Source organism: Ovis canadensis, chromosome 5, assembly GCF_042477335.2.
Source record: "Ovis canadensis isolate MfBH-ARS-UI-01 breed Bighorn chromosome 5, ARS-UI_OviCan_v2, whole genome shotgun sequence".
Lineage (NCBI taxonomy): Eukaryota > Metazoa > Chordata > Mammalia > Artiodactyla > Bovidae > Ovis > Ovis canadensis.
The window spans coordinates 93,472,145-93,491,956 of record NC_091249.1 but is presented as its reverse complement, the minus strand read 5'-3'; the positions used below and the strand labels follow the sequence as shown (position 1 = coordinate 93,491,956).

General features: G+C 38.9%; 1 protein-coding gene across 2 annotated transcripts in view; it reads right to left on the bottom strand.

The window, feature by feature from the left end:
• Window positions 1-19,812, bottom strand: part of MSH3 (mutS homolog 3) — a 194,903-nt gene that overhangs the window by 22,755 nt on the left and 152,336 nt on the right. For both annotated transcript variants that reach the window (XM_069590046.1, XM_069590045.1), the window contains exon 20: window positions 17,412-17,569. In XM_069590046.1, coding sequence (XP_069446147.1) covers window positions 17,412-17,569 — 158 coding nt within the window. The remainder of the gene's footprint in view (window positions 1-17,411; window positions 17,570-19,812) is intronic.

The window sequence follows — 19,812 nt, the reverse complement described above, 5'->3', positions numbered from 1 at the left end:
AAAGAACAATGGTTTTCAGGTCGTGGAATTATAGGTGATCTAAATTTTTTTCCTTTTTGAGCTTTTCTAAGTTTTAAATTTGCAATGAACAACCTTTAAAGTGTCATCAGAAAAACACGTTAATTTAAAAAATCACAATACATTAAAATACTTTGTACTCTACTGATACATTTAAAACACTTTATATTCTACTGTATCATTACTTTAAGACAAGGCAAAATGATTGTAATTACCAAGAAAAATAACCAGCTTTCTTCTACCAATATCAAAAATACCTTATTAGCAGCGATGAGATTATTATAATAGAAAAGAAAAAGGTTTATTTCTCTAGTTTACCTGTTTCTACTAACAGTTGCAATCAGATCACACTATGGTATTTAAAGTCAATTTATAACAACTATGACAGTGAACTGCAAATATAACCAAGCAAAACACCACTACAGCAATCTTTCTGGGTCGATGGAGACATGCTGAGAATCAAGGCAGCAATCCAGGAATGCCAGGCTTTTATGGGCTCACATGAAATCACAACCACTAGAACCACCTACAAAGCACATGCAGGCCACCTAAGAAGGACACAGGTGCTTTCCTATCTAAAGAAGCTCAGTGTGCTGAGTGGGCAAAACATCTACTAGTCTACTCAGGGGGATGGTCCCAAGAAATTCAAAGGAAAATAGTTAACTATCTCTTTTTTTTAAAAATAATTTTAAAATCTTTAATTCTAGTTTCTGTGAAAAAAAAAAACATAAACAATTAAAGCCATCAAAGGAAGGATAAGATTAATCAGTCATGAGGGTAAAAACTAACCATATTAATTAATAAGTATTAGTTAATAAGAGGGGAATCCGACACAATCAAAGGAGGCATTGTTATAACTGTATGAGCTCAAGCAAATCACAGTCTGTTTTCCCTTATGTAAAACGTCCAGCATTGAGACTGAATAATAGCTCCTAAACCTGGATATGTTTCTGAGTCACTTGCAGAGGTTCTTTTTTAAAGAACATTTTACTTAAAAATATGTAAGTATAGAGGGCTTCCCAGTGGCTCAGTGGTAAAGAATCCACCTGCAGTGCAGGAGACACGGAGATGAGGGTTCAATCTCTGGCTGGGAAGATCCCCTGGAGGGGGAAATGGTAGTATTTCCCAGCATTCTTGCCTAGAAAATTCCACGGACAGAGTGCGGCGGACTACAGTCCATGGGGTCACAAAAGAGTCAGACACAACTGAGCGACTAAACAACAATAAATAGTTGATTTACAATGTTGTGTTAGTTTCAGGTGTACAGCACAATGATTCAGATATATGTGTGTTTGTGTGTATTCTTTTTCAGATTCTTTTCACTTACAGGTTATCACAGAATATTTATTAGAATTTCTGTACTATACAGTCAGAGAAGGCAATGGCACCCCACTCCAGTACTCTTGCCTGGAAAATCCCATGGCCAGAAGAGCCTGGTAGGCTGCAGTCCATGGGGTCGCTAAGAGTCAGACACGACTGAGCGACTTCACTTTCACTTTTCACTTTCATGCATTGGAGAAGGACATGGCAACTCGCTCCAGTGTTCTTGCCTGGAGAATCCCAGGGATGGGGGGAGCCTGGTGGGCTGCTGTCTATGGGTTCACACAGAGTCGGACACGACTGAAGCGACTTAGCAGCAGCAGCAGTACCATACAGTAGGTCCTTGCTGGTTATCTATTTTATATATAGTGGTATGTAAATGTTAATCCCAACCTCCAAATTTATCCCTTCTTCCTTTCCATTTTGGTAACCATAAATTTGCTTTTTATGTCTGCAGGTCTGTTTCTGTTTTGTAAACAAGTTCAATTGTATTTTTTTTTAGACTCCACATATAGACAGTATCATCTGATATTCTTCTTTCTCTGTCTGGCTTACTTCACTGAGCATGATAATCTCTAGGTCCATCCCTGTTGCTGCAAATGACACTATTTCATTCTTTTCTATGGCTGAGTAATATTCCATTGTGCACACACATCTTTATCCAGTCATCTGTCAATGGACATTTAGGTTGCTTCCATGTCTTGGCTATGTAAATAGTGCTGCTATGAACACTGGGGTGCGTATATCTTTCCAAATTATACCTTTGTCCAGATATACACCCAGGAGGGGGATTGTTGGATCATATGACAACTCCATTTTTTAGCTTTGTAAAGAACTCCATATTGTTCTCCATACTGGCAGTGCCAATTTACATTCCCACCAACAGTGTAGGAGGGTTCCTTTATTTCTAACACCCTCTTCAGCATTTATTATTAGTAGACTTTTTGATGATTGCCATTCTGACTGGAGTGAGGTGATACCTCATTGTAGTTTTGATCTGCATTTCTCTAATAATTAGCAAGACCGAGAATTTTTTCATGTGCCTGCTGGCTATCTCTATGTTTTCTTTGGAGAAATGTCTATAGATTCAATGTAATCCTTATCAAATTACTAACTGCATTTTTTCACAGAACTGAAACAAAATTTTTTTAAACTTTTATAGAAATACTAAAGATCCCAAATCGCCAAAGCAATCTTGAGAAAGAAAAACGGAGCTGGAAGAATCAGGCTACCTGGCTTTAAATTATAGTACAAAGCTATAGTAATAAAAATAGTATGGTACTGGCACCAAAAACAGATACGTAATCAATGGAACACAGTAGGAAGCTCAGAAATAAACCCACGCACCTACTATGGTCAATTAATCTATGATAAAGGAAGCAAGAATACACAATGGAGAAAAAACAGTCTCTAGTCTCTTCAATAAGTTGTGCTGGGAAAATTGGACCATTACATTTAAAAGAATTGAAAAGACTGAAATTGGAATGTTTTCTAATACCATTTCAGTCATTTTCAACTCTTTGGGACCCCACGGACTGTAGCCTACCAGGCTCCTCTGTCTATGGGATTTTCTAAGTAAGAATACTGGAGTGGGTTGCCATTTCCTTCTACAGGGGATCTTCCCAACCCAGGGATCAAACCTGAGTCTCCTGCATCGTAGGCAGATGCTTTACTGTCTGAGCCACCAGGGAAGTCCAATACCATATACAAAATAAATTCAAAATGGTTGAAGACCTAAATGCAGAAACAAACACTACAAAACTCCTAGAGGGAAACATAGGCAGAACACGCTTTGACATAAAATGCAGCAATATCTTTTTAGATACATCTCTTAGAGTAACAAAAATAAAAGCAAAAATAAACAAATAGGACCTAAAAACTTAAAAGCTTTTGCACAACAAAGGAAACTAAGCAAAATGAAAAGACAACCTACAGAATACAAGAAAATATTTGCACATGATGTGATTGACAAGGGATTAATTTACAAAACATACAAAGAGCTCATATAGCTCAGTTAAAAAAAAAAAAAAGTACACAATTAAAGAAGGAGAAGACCTAAGCAGGGGTTCTTAATTACAGAGTCTCAAAACCTCCTTCATCATACTGGTAACACTTGAATCTCCAGGGAATCTACATTTCGGGGACATGCCTGGAATCTACACTTAAAATTAAACCAATTCAAACCCTCAGGTGACTCTGAAGCATAAAATTCATACAACCACTTCCCATCAAAAAGATGAAGTGAGATATCTCCTGTTTGGCAGACAAAGCTATAGGAGCTAAATAAACCAGAGAGACACTCATAAGGTAACATTTCTGATGCGAATAAAATTCTCAACAGCCCACTCATTTAGTAAAATATAATGTGGTTTTTAGTGCTAGTATTCACTACCAACTAGACAAACACATACTGACTCAAGATGTTTTCTTTCTATTCAACCAGGATATATATTTTTTAATAAAGTATAAATACTCCACAGTAGGTACTCAATCAATATGTCCTGAATTAAACCAAATTGGGCAAACAGACCAGTTATCATCCACACAGCCAAAAGCAAACATTTAAGATAATTTAAGTATCTGAAGACCTATTACCTTCAAATTCTCTCTCAAAATAAACACACTGGAGCTATTCTGGTTACACAGCATTGCTGAAGCTGAGGGCCATAAGAAAGAGTTCACGTGGGGAGCACGGCATGAAAATTACTAAGCAGGGGCCACTTAATGTAAATACCCCTTTCTACCAACATTTAACTGTCATAAATAGACATAAATTATGCTGAGAGAAGCCAATTGTTTTGTTTTAAAACTAGACAATAATTCATCATTTTTCTAAAACTTAATTACTGAGTCTAAAGCACTGAATAAAGTTTAAGTTTGCATTTATCAGGATAACAAAAAGTAGATCTTAATTCAGTGATGCACTCAAAGATGTTAATGATCTTTGGAAATAAATGTCCAGAAATATTTTACTGATGAGCATATATATCACAATACACTGATATAAATATACCAATTATGGCCAAATGAATATGTTTGCGAAAATTCTATTTTTAAAAAATGCTTCTTATTCAGAGAAAGGTTCAACATTCAACATTCATATGAGGTTACAACATTCATCCCAGAGCCTCTTGTTTATAGCTTTTCATGCGTTTATTTAGTCTTCTTATAACACAGCACATAGTAGGTACTCAATAAATATTTAAGCAAAACATGAATTTAGTCCTAGTGTTGTAAATATCCAATTAATAATGCAAAAATAAACAATTTAAAGATACAGCCTGGAGCCACATGTTATGTATATATGTTAGATTTTAGTATTTTTTCCACTGAGCACGAAAAAGATTTGAAGTGATTTGGAATAATAATATATTTATAACAGAAGAGTTTCAATGAATAGGAAAGTAATATTACAAGCCATACAGCAGAGTCTCAAATTTGAACAGCAAATATAGCATGAGCCTTTAAAATGCTAAATTTAGGGTCTCAGGCCAAAGATTCCAATATAATAGGTCTGTGACAGGCCTTATGAGAAAGTAGCATTTTTAACAAGAATCTCTGATTCTGACGTATCTGTTCTCAGAATCATGCTGTAGAAGTACTCATGGGAGAAATGGTCCCATGTAAGAAGAGAAGGGGAAAAACAAACCCTGAATTTGTTTCCACATTTCTGCCTTGAATTTACCTCTTGCCTTCCTGGCAATCAACACAAAAAGTAATTAAAGAGGAAGCAGCCATTGGCTGAAAACAAGAGGCCTGGCGGTTTGTTAGGGAAGGTCAATAAATTGCTTCAAATCTCTTTGTAAACAGGCAGTGTATGCACATGAAGGAAAAAAGTTCCTTAGCATTAATAAAAAGTGATTTATCAGATGGTACTTTACGTAAAACACATTAAGTAACAGGAATGAAAATGTCTTTAAGAGCAATTTTAGAGAATATAGAGAAACATCATCAAATGGGTATTCTTATTCTAATTCATTTTAAAGCATCAGGAAAAATTTTACACACTGCTGATGGGATTCTAAACTGGTCTAGCCTCCTTGAAGACCAAGACAGATGCACTTTCCTTATACTCTACCATCCCACTGCTAAATAAAGTCCAGAATCAGCAGCCTCACTTGTGTACTACATGTGTGTAAGACAAGTATCAGCACTTTTGATATTTGCAACCAATTTGGATATTAGATATTAATAAAGAAAAATGGATAAATTATGGTACATGCATACAGTAGACTACCACAATTAGAGAAAAATAATTGAACTAGAATTATATGAATCCATAACAATAAAGTTCATAAATAAAACACTGAGGGGGGAAAAGCCACTTACAGAAGTTTAAAAACATGCCAAATAATTCTGTGTATTGTTTCAAAACATACCTATATTATAAAAATACAGAGAAATTCATGGGGTAAAAAACAGACTCAAAAAGGGCGGTTACTCTGGAGCGAGTGGAGAGGAATGGGACCAGGGAGAACTAAGGGTTCAGCTGTATTGGCAATGTTTTATTTCTTCAGGAGAGTGAAAGATACATAGGGGATTGCAATATGTCTGAATAATTTCATAATAAATAAACAAAAAATGTGAGGGCATAATATTAAACCATACCCTAGTAAAAATTTAAAACCCTAGGGATACAACTGAATGTGGTCCACACAGACTCCTTTCCAACGGTAACAAGAACAGAAGGTGAGGACAAGGAATGGATAGGGAACAGGGCCCTTTCTACTAGAGCAGTGCAGTGCATCCCAGATGGAGCTTTCAGAGGCTGAAGAGTTCAGGGAACCTCTGCACGGCAAATATACACCAGCCAATAACAGCGTGATTCTAATCCATGTGAACTGATAGGCAACTCAGGTCCTCCACAAATTAGGAAATAAAAGCAAGCTAAATAACAATAATGCTTATATTAACATAATTGGATTTTCCTGGTAGCTCAGATGGTAAAGAATCCACCTACAATGCAGGAGACCTGGATTTGATTCCTGGGTTGGGAAGATCCCCTGGAGAAGGTGATGGCTACCCACTCCAGTATTCTTGCCTGGAGAATTCCATGGACAGAGGGGCCTGGCAGGTTATAGTCCATGGGGTTGCAAATAATCGGATACAACTAAATGACTAACACTAACATTTTAAAAAGAGATTTATGTATACTTGTAAATTTGCAGAAAATTGTATAAAGAACCATAAATAGATGCTGGCCTGAGGAGAAGGTAAAGATTTCACTTTATACCCCATTACATCGCAAACAGTTTCGTAAGAACTTTCTGTTCAGTTCAGTTCAGTTCAGTCGCTCAGTTGTGTCCACTCTTTGTGGTCCCATGAATTGCAGCACGCCAGGCCTCCCTGTTCATCACCATCTCCCAGAGTTCACTCAGACTCATGTCCATCGAGTTCGTGATGCCATCCAGCCATCTCATCCTCTGTCGTCCCCTTCTCCTCCTGCCCCCAATCACTCCCAGCATCAGAGTCTTTTCCAATGAGTCAACTCTTCTCATGAGGTGGCCAAAGTATTGGAGTTTCAGCTTTAGCATTGTTCCTTCCAAAGAAATCCCAGGGCTGATCTCCTTCAGAATGGACTGGTTGGATCTCCTAGCAGTCCAAGGGACTCTCAAGAGTCTTCTCCAACACCACAGTTCAAAAGCATCAATTCCTCGGCGCTCAGCTTTCTTCACAGTCCAACTCTCACATCCATACATGACCACAGGAAAAACCATAGCCTTGACTAGAAGGACCTTAGTCGGCAAACTTTATAATTAATCAACAGAACTCTCCAGCAAGGGCTTAGGGAAAACGTGTCTCAATCTTGGCCACCTTCAAAACCATCTGGACACATGAAAAATTCAACTTCCAGACCCCACCCCAAATTAGAACCCCTGAGGTTAGGGTCCAGTACCAACATATTTTAAAAGCTCCATTAGAAAGAATCCAATGTACACAAAGGGAGGAGTTAAAAATGCAAATGGCAATGTTTCTGTTATGAAAATCAAAAACACCAGGTATACTGATCTCACAGAAAGCCATTAATTCCTAGTAGGAAGAACTAGGGCTACTCAGAGGTTTGGTTAAAACTTTGGAAACATAAGATCTGATATGTTGTTGGGAAGCTTTAAAGCTTCAACCCCAAATTCTATGCAACTGAGTTAGGAAGAGAAGTTTACCCTGGGAAAAAAGTATTCCCAGACAACAACCAAATACACATTTCAGCAGACTCCTAGGAAACATCTCATTTTGACTGATACTACCCTAAATTGGTGGAAAACGCAATGGCAACCCACTCCAGTACTCTTGCCCGGAAAAATGCCATGGACGGAGGAGCCTGTTAAGCTACAGTCCATGGGGTCACTAAGAGTCGGACACGACTGAGTGACTTCACTTTCACTTTTCATTTTCATGCATTGGAGAAGGAAATGGCAACCCACTCCAGTGTTCTTGCCTGGAGAATCCCAGGGACGGGGGAGCCTGGTGGGCTGCCATCTCTGGGGTCACACAGAGTCGGACACGACTGAAGTGACTTAGCAGCAGCAGCAGCACCCTTAATTGGGGGGGGGGGTGTTGGGGAGGTATTTACTTAATTACATGTTTATTTCAGAATTTAAAATATATTCATAAACCCAAGGAAAAAAGTCACCATGATGCCATATTCTTGACAATGATTTTGGAACAGAGCCTTCTATCTAGATGGTTTGCACTGCATATATTTACATATATAATTTCTCATACAAAAGTGGAATCATACCGAATGCCAGGCTCTGTAACCAGCTCTTTTTCATGTATTTTAACAAAAATATTCTTTTATGTAATACTACCTCTGGATGGGTCCACCAAGACCAGGTAACTATAAAATGTATCTTCAAGTAGCTGAATAAACTAATGTGTTTAAAGGAGTTATCAGAATGAATACTACTATACTGGGCTTCCCAGGTGGTGCTAGTGGTAAAGAACCTGCCTGCCAATGCAGGAAACACAAGAGACATGGGTTTGATCTCTGGGTCGGGATGATCCCCAGGAGGAGGGCATGGCAATCCACTCTGGTATTCTTGCCTAGAGAATCCCATGAACAGACAGCCTGGGTGGGCTACAGTCTATAGCATCACAAAGAATCAGACAAGACTGAAGCAACTTTGCTGTTGTATACTGAAACAACGAATTTAGTGTTGGCAACGTTTACAGCTCAGGTGTTGTCTTATGCAGTGACTGGTTACTACTCGAGTTCCTTAAGGCTTCCCCTGGTTCCTGAGCTCCAGGCGTACCTTCATGCCATCAGTGTGGAAGAAGAAGCTCACATCTCATGTGAACACCCACCGTGTCAGCTGCTGCTGCTGTTGCTGCTAAGTCGCTTCAGTCATGTCCGACTCTGTGCGACCCCATAGACGGCAGCCCATCAGGCTCCCCCGTTCCTGGGATTCTCCAGGCAAGAACACTGGAGTGGGTTGCCATTTCCTTCTCCAATGCATGAAAGTGAAAAGTGAAAGTGAAGTCGCTCAGTCATGTCCAACTCTAAGCGACCCCATGGACTACAGCCCACCAGGTTCCTCCGTCCGTGGGATTTTCCAGGCAAGAGTACTGGGGTGGGGTGCCATTGCCTTCTCCGACCGTGTCAGCTACTTCTTGAATAACAAGAGGAATGGCTCTTTCACCATTCCATTTTGTGGGGCTAGAGCCTCTGGGTCGATGATTCTTACCTGTTTCACATCCTGAGAGTTTCAAAAGAGTAAGTGACAAGGGGGTTATATTTGGTTAACGTCTTTCAAGGATCACAACTAAGACCAGAAATTCATAGTGGTTTCACATCCTTTAAAAAATATTCTCAAAGCCTGTAAAGCAGATATTATCAAACCTTTGTTCTATAGGTGTCAGACCTGAAGCAAAGTTTAGGAAAGGAGTGCTACACTAACATACACATGAAGCCAGACTTTACAATCCAAAATACTAATGACACAGATTCTAGAAGAAGGAACAAAACTCAGATTTACTGAGCACCTATTATATGCCAGGTGGCTTATATACTTAATTTTTATTTCTCACAATAATCTATGATTTAAGCAGTATTGTAGGAAACAGGAAGAATAAAAGAAAATCAGGCCCTGGGAAGTGCTACAAAAGAAACTAAAGAGCCTCTTGATGAAGGTGAAAGAGGAGAGTGAAAAAGTTGGCTTAAAGCTCAACATTCAGAAAACGAAGATCATGGCATCCAGTCCCATCACTTCATGGCAGACAGATGGGGAAACAGTGGGAACAGTGGCTGACTTTACTTTTCTGGGCTCCAAAATCATTGCAGATGGTGACTGCAGCCATGAAATTAAAAGATGCTTACTCCTTGGAAGGAAAGTTATGACCAACCTAGACAGAATATTAAAAAGCAGAGATATTACTTTGCCAACAAAGGTCCGTCTAGTCAAGGCTATGGTTTTTCCAATAGTCATGTATGGATGTGAGAGTTGGACTATAAAGAAAGCTGAGTGCCAAAGAATTGATGCTTTTGAACTGTGGTGTTGGAGAAGACTCTTGAGAGTCCCTTGGACTGCAAGGAGATCCAACCAGTCCATCCTAAAGGAGATCAGACCTGGGTGTTCATTGGAAGGACTGATGCTGAAGCTGAAACTCCAGTACTTTGGCCACCTGATGCGAAGAGCTAACTCACTGGAAAAGACCCTGATGCTGGGAAAGATTGAGGGCAGGAGGAGAACGGGACAACAGAAGATGAGATGGTTGGATGGCATAACCAACTCAGTGGACATGGGTTTGGGTGGACTCCAGGAGTTGGTGATGGACAGGGAGGCCTGGTGTGCTGTGGTTCATGGGGTCACAAAGAGTTGAACATGATTGAGCGACTGAACTGAATTATTGATAAACTGGATGCTAAAAGGCATGAGACTCTTGGAACAAGTCCAGAGGGAACAGTTCATAATCTTGAAAACAAGATATGATCCTGGGGTTGGAAAACCAACCCCAGACTGTTTCTCAACTGGCGTCTCAGAGTCACATGTTTTACGTATCTGGTGGAAAAATCTATAGATAAGAATATTAGTCTTAGTTATCTATTTGTTATTGATTACTGTTTCCTAATTACTCAATGGTTAATGATCATTTTGTTCTTTGGCCCTGAAGGCCACATGAGTTATAGTTTAATTCCCCGCATATTCTTTCATTCACAGCTGAAAGTATAATAAAGCTGGCTTGGATTCAGTTTCGGCACCTTCACCTTGGAGCGGTGTTGGTCCCCTGATCCTCGCTTTTCTCTGAATTCTTGTGTCTCGTTTCTCATTCTCTCACCGTATAGCGCTTTTGGAAACCTTGCTTGTCGAGCTGGTCTCAACACAGTATAATCTCCATTTTTATAGGTGATAAAATTGAAACACTGAAAAGTCAGGTAATTTAGTAAAGGTCACATAGTTGTTAAGTGGAAAAGTGGGATTTGTACTCAATTATAACACATCTTTTTATTCTCTTTAAATAAAAGGACACCATACTTCTTTCAAGGCCCTAGGTAAAGTAACTAGTGCATGGTCAGGAAATTGGTTAATTTGTGTGGAAACCTGCATTTTCTGGCTCTAAAGCTTCCATCCTTTCCCAATACTAACCTATCTACTTCCATCTTCAGTCCAGTTCAGTTCAGTTGCTCAGTTGTGTCCGACTCTTTGCAACCCCATGGACTGCAGCACACCAGGCCTCCCTGTCCATCACCAGCTCCCAGAGTTTACCCAAACTCATGTCCATTGAGTCAGTGATGCCATCCAATCATCTTATCCTCTGTCATCCCCTTCTCCTCCTGCCTTCAATCCTTCCCAGCATCAGGGTCTTTTCTAGTGAGTCAGCTCTTCACATCAGGTGGCCAAAATAATGGAGCTTCAGCTTCAGCATCAGTCCTTCCAATGAATATTCAGGACTGATCTCCTGAGGATGGACTGGTTGAATGTCCTTGCAGTCCAAGGGACTCTCAAGAGTCTCCTCCAACACCACAGTTCAAAAGCATCAATTCTTCAGCGCTCAGCTTTCTTTATAGTCCAACTCTCACATTCATACATGACTACTGGAAAGACCATACCTTTGACTAGATGGACCTTTGTTGGCAAAGTAATGTCTCTGTTTTTTAATATGCTGTCTAGACTGATATTATCAAGAGATAAAAGAATCCTGGTGACCCATCCAGAACTGGCCAAAGTCTTGGGTTTTATTCTATTTACGTCAAGTTAATCCAGTACCCGTTTCATGGATGCTGTCAAAAGACACAAAAATCCTGAATCAGAGACAAAGGACTTATTACTCATGTTGGTTTGCATCAGCTGTTAAGTGCCATAGGGAGAAGGCAAAGGGCTCACCATGGATGCCGATACTGTGCATGTAGTGGGTCGTTAATCAAGCAGAAACTCTGAGCTTGAGGACTGACTACTTGTACAACAAACAGAAACCAGCTTCCTCATTGAGGGGAGATGTCACCTCTTCTCTCAATATTGCTTACTGCAAGTCCACCTCTGACAAAAGCCTAGGTAGGGAGAAATCGGGTTTTCTTGGTATACTTAGCAGGTACATGCAGAGACACTCAGGCCCATGGCAGACTGCTTCTATCAATATAAACATGACCCTGAGGTCCATGAAACAACAGCTACTTAAAGGGTAAAGCATTAAGAGAATGTTCCATATTTATGTGTTTAAATCTTTATAATCTATTTATTTCTTTACTTCTTTAACTGATTCACAGTTACAAGTTTGCTAATTAACCAGTGTTTTAAAGCTGTGCTCAATCATGCAGTATAAAAGACCAGTATCTCTCTCTGTTTCAGACAGATCTAGAGATCCAAATAGATTTAGATTTGATTTGTTTGCCCTGAATTCATAGCTTGTGTTACAAACTTTTACCTAATGTTGGTTGTCTCTCTTTTCATGACATTAGCAGCCATTTCTAATTATTGCCTAGATATATAATGACAGTAGGGACTGAAAAAAAGGGGGGGGAGGGTGATATTCTAATTCCACTATTCCCTCTTTGCTAGCTGGAACAGTGCTATAAAGGGAAAATTCTTCTCATCATCCTTTTGGAAAGACATGGTAGCTGCTTGATTCTCCCCTTTATCTTTAAATTCTCATTCTCCAAAGTGACTAATGACTTCTTGTTTTAAATATCATGAATTCATTCTAATATCTTCCAAGGTGACCGATGCATCTTTTTTTTAGAATCATAAATTCATGGACATAAACATACCCCACTGTACATCCCTCTTAAACATGTTCAAGTTACCACTCAAATACAAAACAAGTCCCTTACTGGATTTCTCACCTCCTCTTCCCAGCCGATCTGCTCCAGTGTCATCTACTAACTCTATTTCCTAACCTCTCACTTACTGTCGAACCCTCTATAACTGGAGGGTTAAAGTTATAATCTCCCACTACCCACACATAATGGTTCTTGCAAAGGTCACTCCTGTTCCAGTTCAGTCGCTCAGTCATGTCCAACTCTCTGCAACCCCATGAATCACAGCACGCCAGGCCTCCCTGTCCATCACCAACTCCCGGAGTTCACTCAGTTTCACGTCCATCGAGTCAGTGATGCCATACAGCCATCTCATCCTCTGTCGTCCCCTTCTCCTCCTGCCCCCAATCCCTCCCAGCATCAGAGTCTTTTCCAATGAGTCAACTCTTCACATGAGGTGGCTAAAGTACTGGAGTTTCAGCTTTAGCATCATTCCTTCCAAAGAAATCCCAGGGCTGATCTCCTTCAGAATGGACTGGTTGGATCTCCTTGCAGTCTAAGGGACTCTCAAGAGCCTTCTCCAACACCACAGGTCAAAAGCATCAATTCTTCGGCGCTCAGCCTTCTTCATAGTCCAACTCTCACATCCACACATTACTACTGGAAAAACCATAGCCTTGACTAGATGGACCTTAGTCGGCAAAGTAATGTCTCTGCTTTTGAATATGCTATCTAGGTTGGTCATAACTTTCCTTCCAAGGAGTAAGCATCTTTTAATTTCATGGCTGCAATCACCATCTGCAGTGATTTTGGAGCCCCAAAGATAAAGTCTGACACTGTTTCCACTGTTTCCCCATCTATTTCCTATGAAGTGATGGGATCGGATGAAATGATCTTCATTTTCTGAATGTTGAGCTTTAAGCCAACTTTTTCACTCTCCACTTTCACTTTCATCAAGAGGCTTTTTAGTTCCTCTTCACTTTCACTAGTCACATCCATTTTGCTAAAACCAAGGTGGACTTCTGAAGCTTCATCTCATTCAACTACTGTGGACCACTTCTTCCTTGAAGCACTCTTCCCCATGCTCCCATGATACTGTGATGTCCTGGGTTTTCCCCCTACCTCTCTGGTTACTCCTCCTCTGTTGGTTTTTCAAGCTTATTCTTCTTACTCAGCCATGGCATGTTGGCAGTTCTAAGGCTCAATCTTGGAACACTGTCTTCTTCACTATACTCCCTGCCAACAAGATCCCATTCACACCTAGGATTTCACTCCCCACTTACACAAAGATGTCTCCCAACAAATCTATATTGTTACCTTTCCTCTCTCCCTCTGAACTCAAATTTTCTATTCAACTGACTACATGACAGCTTTCTAAAGGTCTAAGACTGTTTCTGCCTACCACATACAGACATAAAGTCAATACTCAGTCATCAAAAAGAATGAAATAAGCCATTTGCAGCACCATGGATGGACCTAGAGATTATTATACTAAGTGAAATAAGCCAGGCAGAAGAAGACAACTATCAGATATCACTCATATGTAGAATCTAATTTTTTTTTAATGATACATATGAACATATTTACAAAATAGAAACAGTCTCACAAATTTCAAAAACAAACTTATGGTTATCAAACAGGAAACATAAATTAGGAGCTTGGGATTAACATACACACACTATATATAAAATAAATAACCAACAAGGATCTACTATATAGTACAAGGAACTCTACTCAATATTCAATAATAACCTATATTAAAGAATCTGAAAAAGAATGGACATGTGTATATCTATAACTGAAGCCGGAGAAGGCATTGGCACCCCACTCCAGTACTCTTGCCTGGAAAATCACATGGGTGGAGGAGCCTGGTAGGCTGCAGTCCATGGGGTCGCTAAGAGTTGGGAACAACTGAGCGACTACCCTCTCACTTTTCACTTTTCACTTTCATGCACTGCAGAAGGAAATGGCAACCCACTCCAGTGTTCTTGCCTGGAGAATCTCAGGGACAGAGGAGCCTAGTGGGCTGCCGTCTATGGGATCGCACAGAGTTGGACAAGGCTGAAGTGACTTAGCAGCAGCAACAGCATAACTGAAGCACTTTGCTGTACACCTGAAACTAACAACATTGTAAATCAACTATACTCCAATAAAATTAAAAACAAAACTGAAGTCAGGATCCATGAAAAAAAAAAAAAATCATCCTCTTCCAGGAAATGACACCATTCTTCAACCAGATGCACAAACTATTCTCATCTCTGAAAACTCCACTTATTTATCTCAGCCTCATACCTATCATCAAGTCCTGTTGATTTATCTTCTAACTGCCTTTCAATTATGACTCCTTTCACTTTAACACTACAAACCCAGTTCAAACTACTGATACCTCTCACCAAGGCCACTGCAAGGGCCTACTGATAACACTGGTCTGATCAACTGTGTCCTTTCTCCAAATATCTTCTGCATTGCAGCCAGTGTAGAGGTGATCATGCGAAGCCTTTCAGTGGTTTCCCACGGCTTTTACACAGACTCCTAACATGGCCTACACTCTGCGTAACTTGCCTATTTTCTTCTTCATGTCTTCATTGAAAACGTGCTCCCCTAGAGAGCAACCATTTAGTCTGTTGTCTATGTGGTTTTTTTTTTAATGTGAAAGAACTTTGCACATGCTGCTTCCTTGGTCTGAAATGCTCTTTCTTCAATTTAACTCCTCCTTCACACACACATCACTTGCTAAAGGGAGCCTTCCCCTGACCTTCCTGACCAGATCAGATCCCATTACCACAGGCAGTCACAGCCTCTTTACACAATCTTTGTAGACTTGTCGTATCTGTAGTTTTACATTTCTTTATAGGATTTTTGGTTTATGCTAATCTTCTCCATCAGGTAAATTTCATGGGAACAGAAACTATGGTTGCTTTGTATTCCGAGCGCTTGTCATGTTAGATGTCAAGTTAGTATAAGTTGGATGAATGAACAAGTGAAAACAAATGGATAAATACCCAAGTTTGTTGAAATTAATATGTGTTGTCCTTTTCCAGAAGGCTTACGTTTGCTCTCACTGAATGCACTTTATATAAATATTTTATGTACACAGAACAGTGTCTATTCATTGATAAGAATGTTATTATATTAATATTATAAATATGTTATTATCATAAAGGTTAGTTGTTGTTATCACTGAATTCATTCCTTGTGGCAGAAACTATTTTCTGGTTACTTCTGAATCTATTCCTGAACATCCTGTCCCTTACCTAACTCCATTATAAAACTAGACAAAATCAAATTCATAACTTGTTTCCCTTATAATTATCGCCATGAGACACAGTTCTGGTTAGTGAAATATAAGTGAAGCTTTCTGGGAAGCTTCCAAAAAGGTATGGACTTCCTGAAGTCTTTGTATTCCTTTTCCCCTTTTTCCTCATGCAAATATCAATGTGATGTCTAGATTCACAGTAACTATCTTGCAGCTATCAGAAGACAACCCAACTGCAGAGCCACTAAAGCACCAGAAGGGGCCCCCTGCTTCAGGCCTGCTTGCTCAATGAGAAAAGTAAAACCTATTTTCTTTTCTATTACTTGTCTAGAAAAATACTCCTGATATTCTGCTAACTAGATTTTCTTCCAGACAAATTACCTTACATGGACCAAGATATTTTTCCTCTTTCTTTTTATTTTCCGTTCTTTATATCTTTTTTCTCCTAATAAAATTTCTCTGTCAGTCTCCCTAATAACGTAACCAAAATAAAATATCTAGTATATTTTTCTTAGGAAACAGAAAATTAATTATAATTTTTAAAACTAAAGGAAGATTTTTTAAATTTCTTGAAAGTGAAAGATAGTCATATCCGACTCTTTGTGACCCCATGGACTTTGTGACCCCATGGAATTCCCTAGGCCAGAATACTGGAGTGGGTAGCCTATCCCTTCTCCAGGGGATCTTCCCAACCCAGGAATTGAACCGAGGTCTCCTGCATTGCAGGCGGATTCTTTACCAACTGAGCTATCAGGAAGGCCTAGTTAATTTACAAATATATGGAAATCAAAATAACATCTGTCTGGTGATATGGCATAAAACATAATTTAAGCTGCTTTGCTTTTGCTCATTCTTAGATATAAAACCAAATTTTAAAGTATTCTAATGTCTATTCAAATACATGAACATTAGCATGTGATATATTCTGATGTGTTCAAGGGTCAAATATTAAATAAGCAGGAAAATAAATCAGATACTCTATAGACATACTTTGACTATGTGCTATAGACTATATTTATTTTTTCCTAAAAATTAAGTGTAGGAAATATAAATAATACTTTAAGAACTCATAAATCTGAATAAGTAGATTAAACTATGAATCTTAACACATAGGACCAGGATATTTCACCTATATTCCAAATATGGCATATAATTTAGGTTTATATGTTGAGGGTAAGTCTTAGCCTCATGTTACGTCCTTAGAGCAAAAAGGAATATGAATTAAATTATCTGGGGCCAGTGCCTTTTCCAGTCTGTTCTCAGTTCCCCATCTATAAAACAAGGAAGGTAGACCACCAATAAAACATGGATAGCAGACTTCTCTACAGAGCCTAGAAACCAAGTCTCCAAGCTCTCTACCTCTGATTGATCTTCTACACATGATTTCCTTTAAAGAAAGAGGTCAGTAACTAAAAATAACTTGGAAACTATCGGACAAAATGATCTCCTAGGTCTCTTCTGATATTAGTTTCATGATGAAGTGATTTCTTTAAACTCCTAAATTCTAAATAGCAAAATCCTACACAGCAAATCTGTTCAATTAAATATGTACATAAGAAAATTCATGTGACAATGTGGTCTTGATTTATTGTCAGAAATACATTCAAATAGAATTTGTGTTTTTACCTTGTGAAAATGCCATCCACAATTCCAATTGTTGCTTCCTCTGCAGGTACATAGGAGCCAACCTGAGCCATGACAGTAATCAGTGCAACCTGTTTTATATACGAGCTTTTTCCACCCATGTTTGGTCCAGTAATTATCATTACTCTCTCCGAGTCCCCCTAGAAAATTAAAAGGCAATTTCACTTATTGTACCAGAGGGGCTTCTATATAATAGCTATAATTTATTCCATAAATGGGAATGTATTAGGCAAAGATTATGCTGTGGTATTTAAATGTCACCCATTAAGCATCACAAAGGGAAAGAAGCTCTCTGTCTTCAGTTTGAACTGTGATATTACAGAACAGTGAATTCTCAGCAGTGCACAAGGTTGTTTCGCAGTATAAAAAAGGAAATAACAAGAATCAACCTAGATGAGATAACCCCTATGGTTTTCTCTTTAAATAATCATTAATCTGCTTATGAGTGTCTTTTATATTACTTACATTTAAATCTATCAATTTCCATATGTTCATCTTGAAAATTACAGGTATTATACATCTAACTGCAGAAGGCCTAGTCTGAATTGGTAGCACATGATATTTTCAGTTATAGAGTTTAATATAGATAGTAAAGAGATTGATAATACCAAGTTCTAGGTATCAGTTTTATCAGCATTTAATTACTCACTGACATTTCACCAGAGTAAAGTGAAAAAGGCAGAAAAGCTGCAATAATTGCTATGATTAAATTTCTAGAACTTACCTGTATTAAACAATTCTAGTACTTGCCAAGTATATCCTAAGAGAAACCATCCAAATGCAGTCCTCTACAGAGGAGTCAGCCTTAGGCATCCACGTGCTTTACTATGTGAACACAACGCCCTTGGCAATACCTGCCTGGTCAAGAGTAGCCAATCCATTAACTGACCAACAGCCTAAGAGAAGACATAAACGTCTTCTGAAACTAGGCTCATCAAATCATCTCTTGGGAGTTGAAATTGAGAACCATGGAGTGCCTGCGTGCATGCTCAGTCACTTCAGTCATGGCTGATTTCTTTGAGCCTCTGCGGACTGTATATAGCCCACAAGACCCCTCTGTTCATAGGATTTTCCAGGCAAGAATACTGGAGTGGGTTGCTTTGCCCTCCTCCGGGGATCTTCCTGATGCACGGATGGAGTCCGTGTTTCCTGTGGCTCCTGCATTGCAGGCAGATTCTTTACCACTGAGCCAGTGCAGAAGCCCCAAGAACCATGGAGAGGATCAATCTATTGATAACCAGAGGAGAGGTTGATAAGAAAGGCAGAATGAAGCTACAAGGCACTGGGGACTGTAAATGAGAAGTTATGAGGAACCAAAAGGTATGACATGGGTAAAAAGAATAATTAGCAATGATTAGGAAACAAAAAATAGAGAAGAGCCAAGAGGAGGTGAGATGCCTCAGGCAAATAATGGGGATATCAGATTAAAGCATTATAAAGCCTTACAACTGAGGGGATAAAAAGTAAACCCATTCCATCTCTAAGTTGAAAAAGTGAAGTGTTAGTTTCTCAGTTGTCTGACTCTTTGCAACCCCATGGACTATAGCCCCCCCAGGCTCCTCTGTTCATGGAATTCTCCAGGCAAGAATATTGTAGTGGGTTGCCAACCCTTTCTCCAGGAGCTCTATCCAACCCAGGGATCGAACCCACAGTCTTCCACATTGCAGGCAGATTCTTTACTGTCTGAGCCACCAGGGAAGCCCTGAATGATAAAACTTATGATCAAAAATCTTTTAATTTTTCTACAGATGTTAAAAAATAATTACCCTATTATAAACAAACATTTGGCATATGAAATGCTTTGAAAATTCAGATTAAATGAGCAGGGTTCTTTTAAAAAATTTATTAAAATAATGTAATAAATAGAAAACAATCCAGTATATATTAAAGATTTTATATCTGTAATTAAAAATCCTTCAACAAGAAAAACCCAAACCGAGATAACTTTCCCAATAAGGACAGGGAAGCCTGGCGTGCTGCAGTCCATGGGGTCGGAAAGAGTTGGACACGATTGAACGACTGAAAAAGAAAATCGAAAAAAATAGTATCAATCTTACAAAAACCATTCTAGAGAATAGAACAATAGGGAACTCTTCCCAAATCATTTCTGAAAGCCACCATGATCTTGACATCAAAACCTGACAAGAGCATTAAAAGAAAGAAAACTTACAGGTCAACTTCATCCACAAACACAAACACAAGACTCCTCAATAGAATATTAATAAGACAATCCAAAGATATATAAACCATTTAGAATTTTTGAAGAAAATAAGATTGGTTTAATATTCAAAAGGCAGTTAATGTAATTTACCACATTAACAAAATAAAGAAATTAAACATCCATTCATTTTTTAAAATGTAGGAAAAGGAAATAAAAGATATA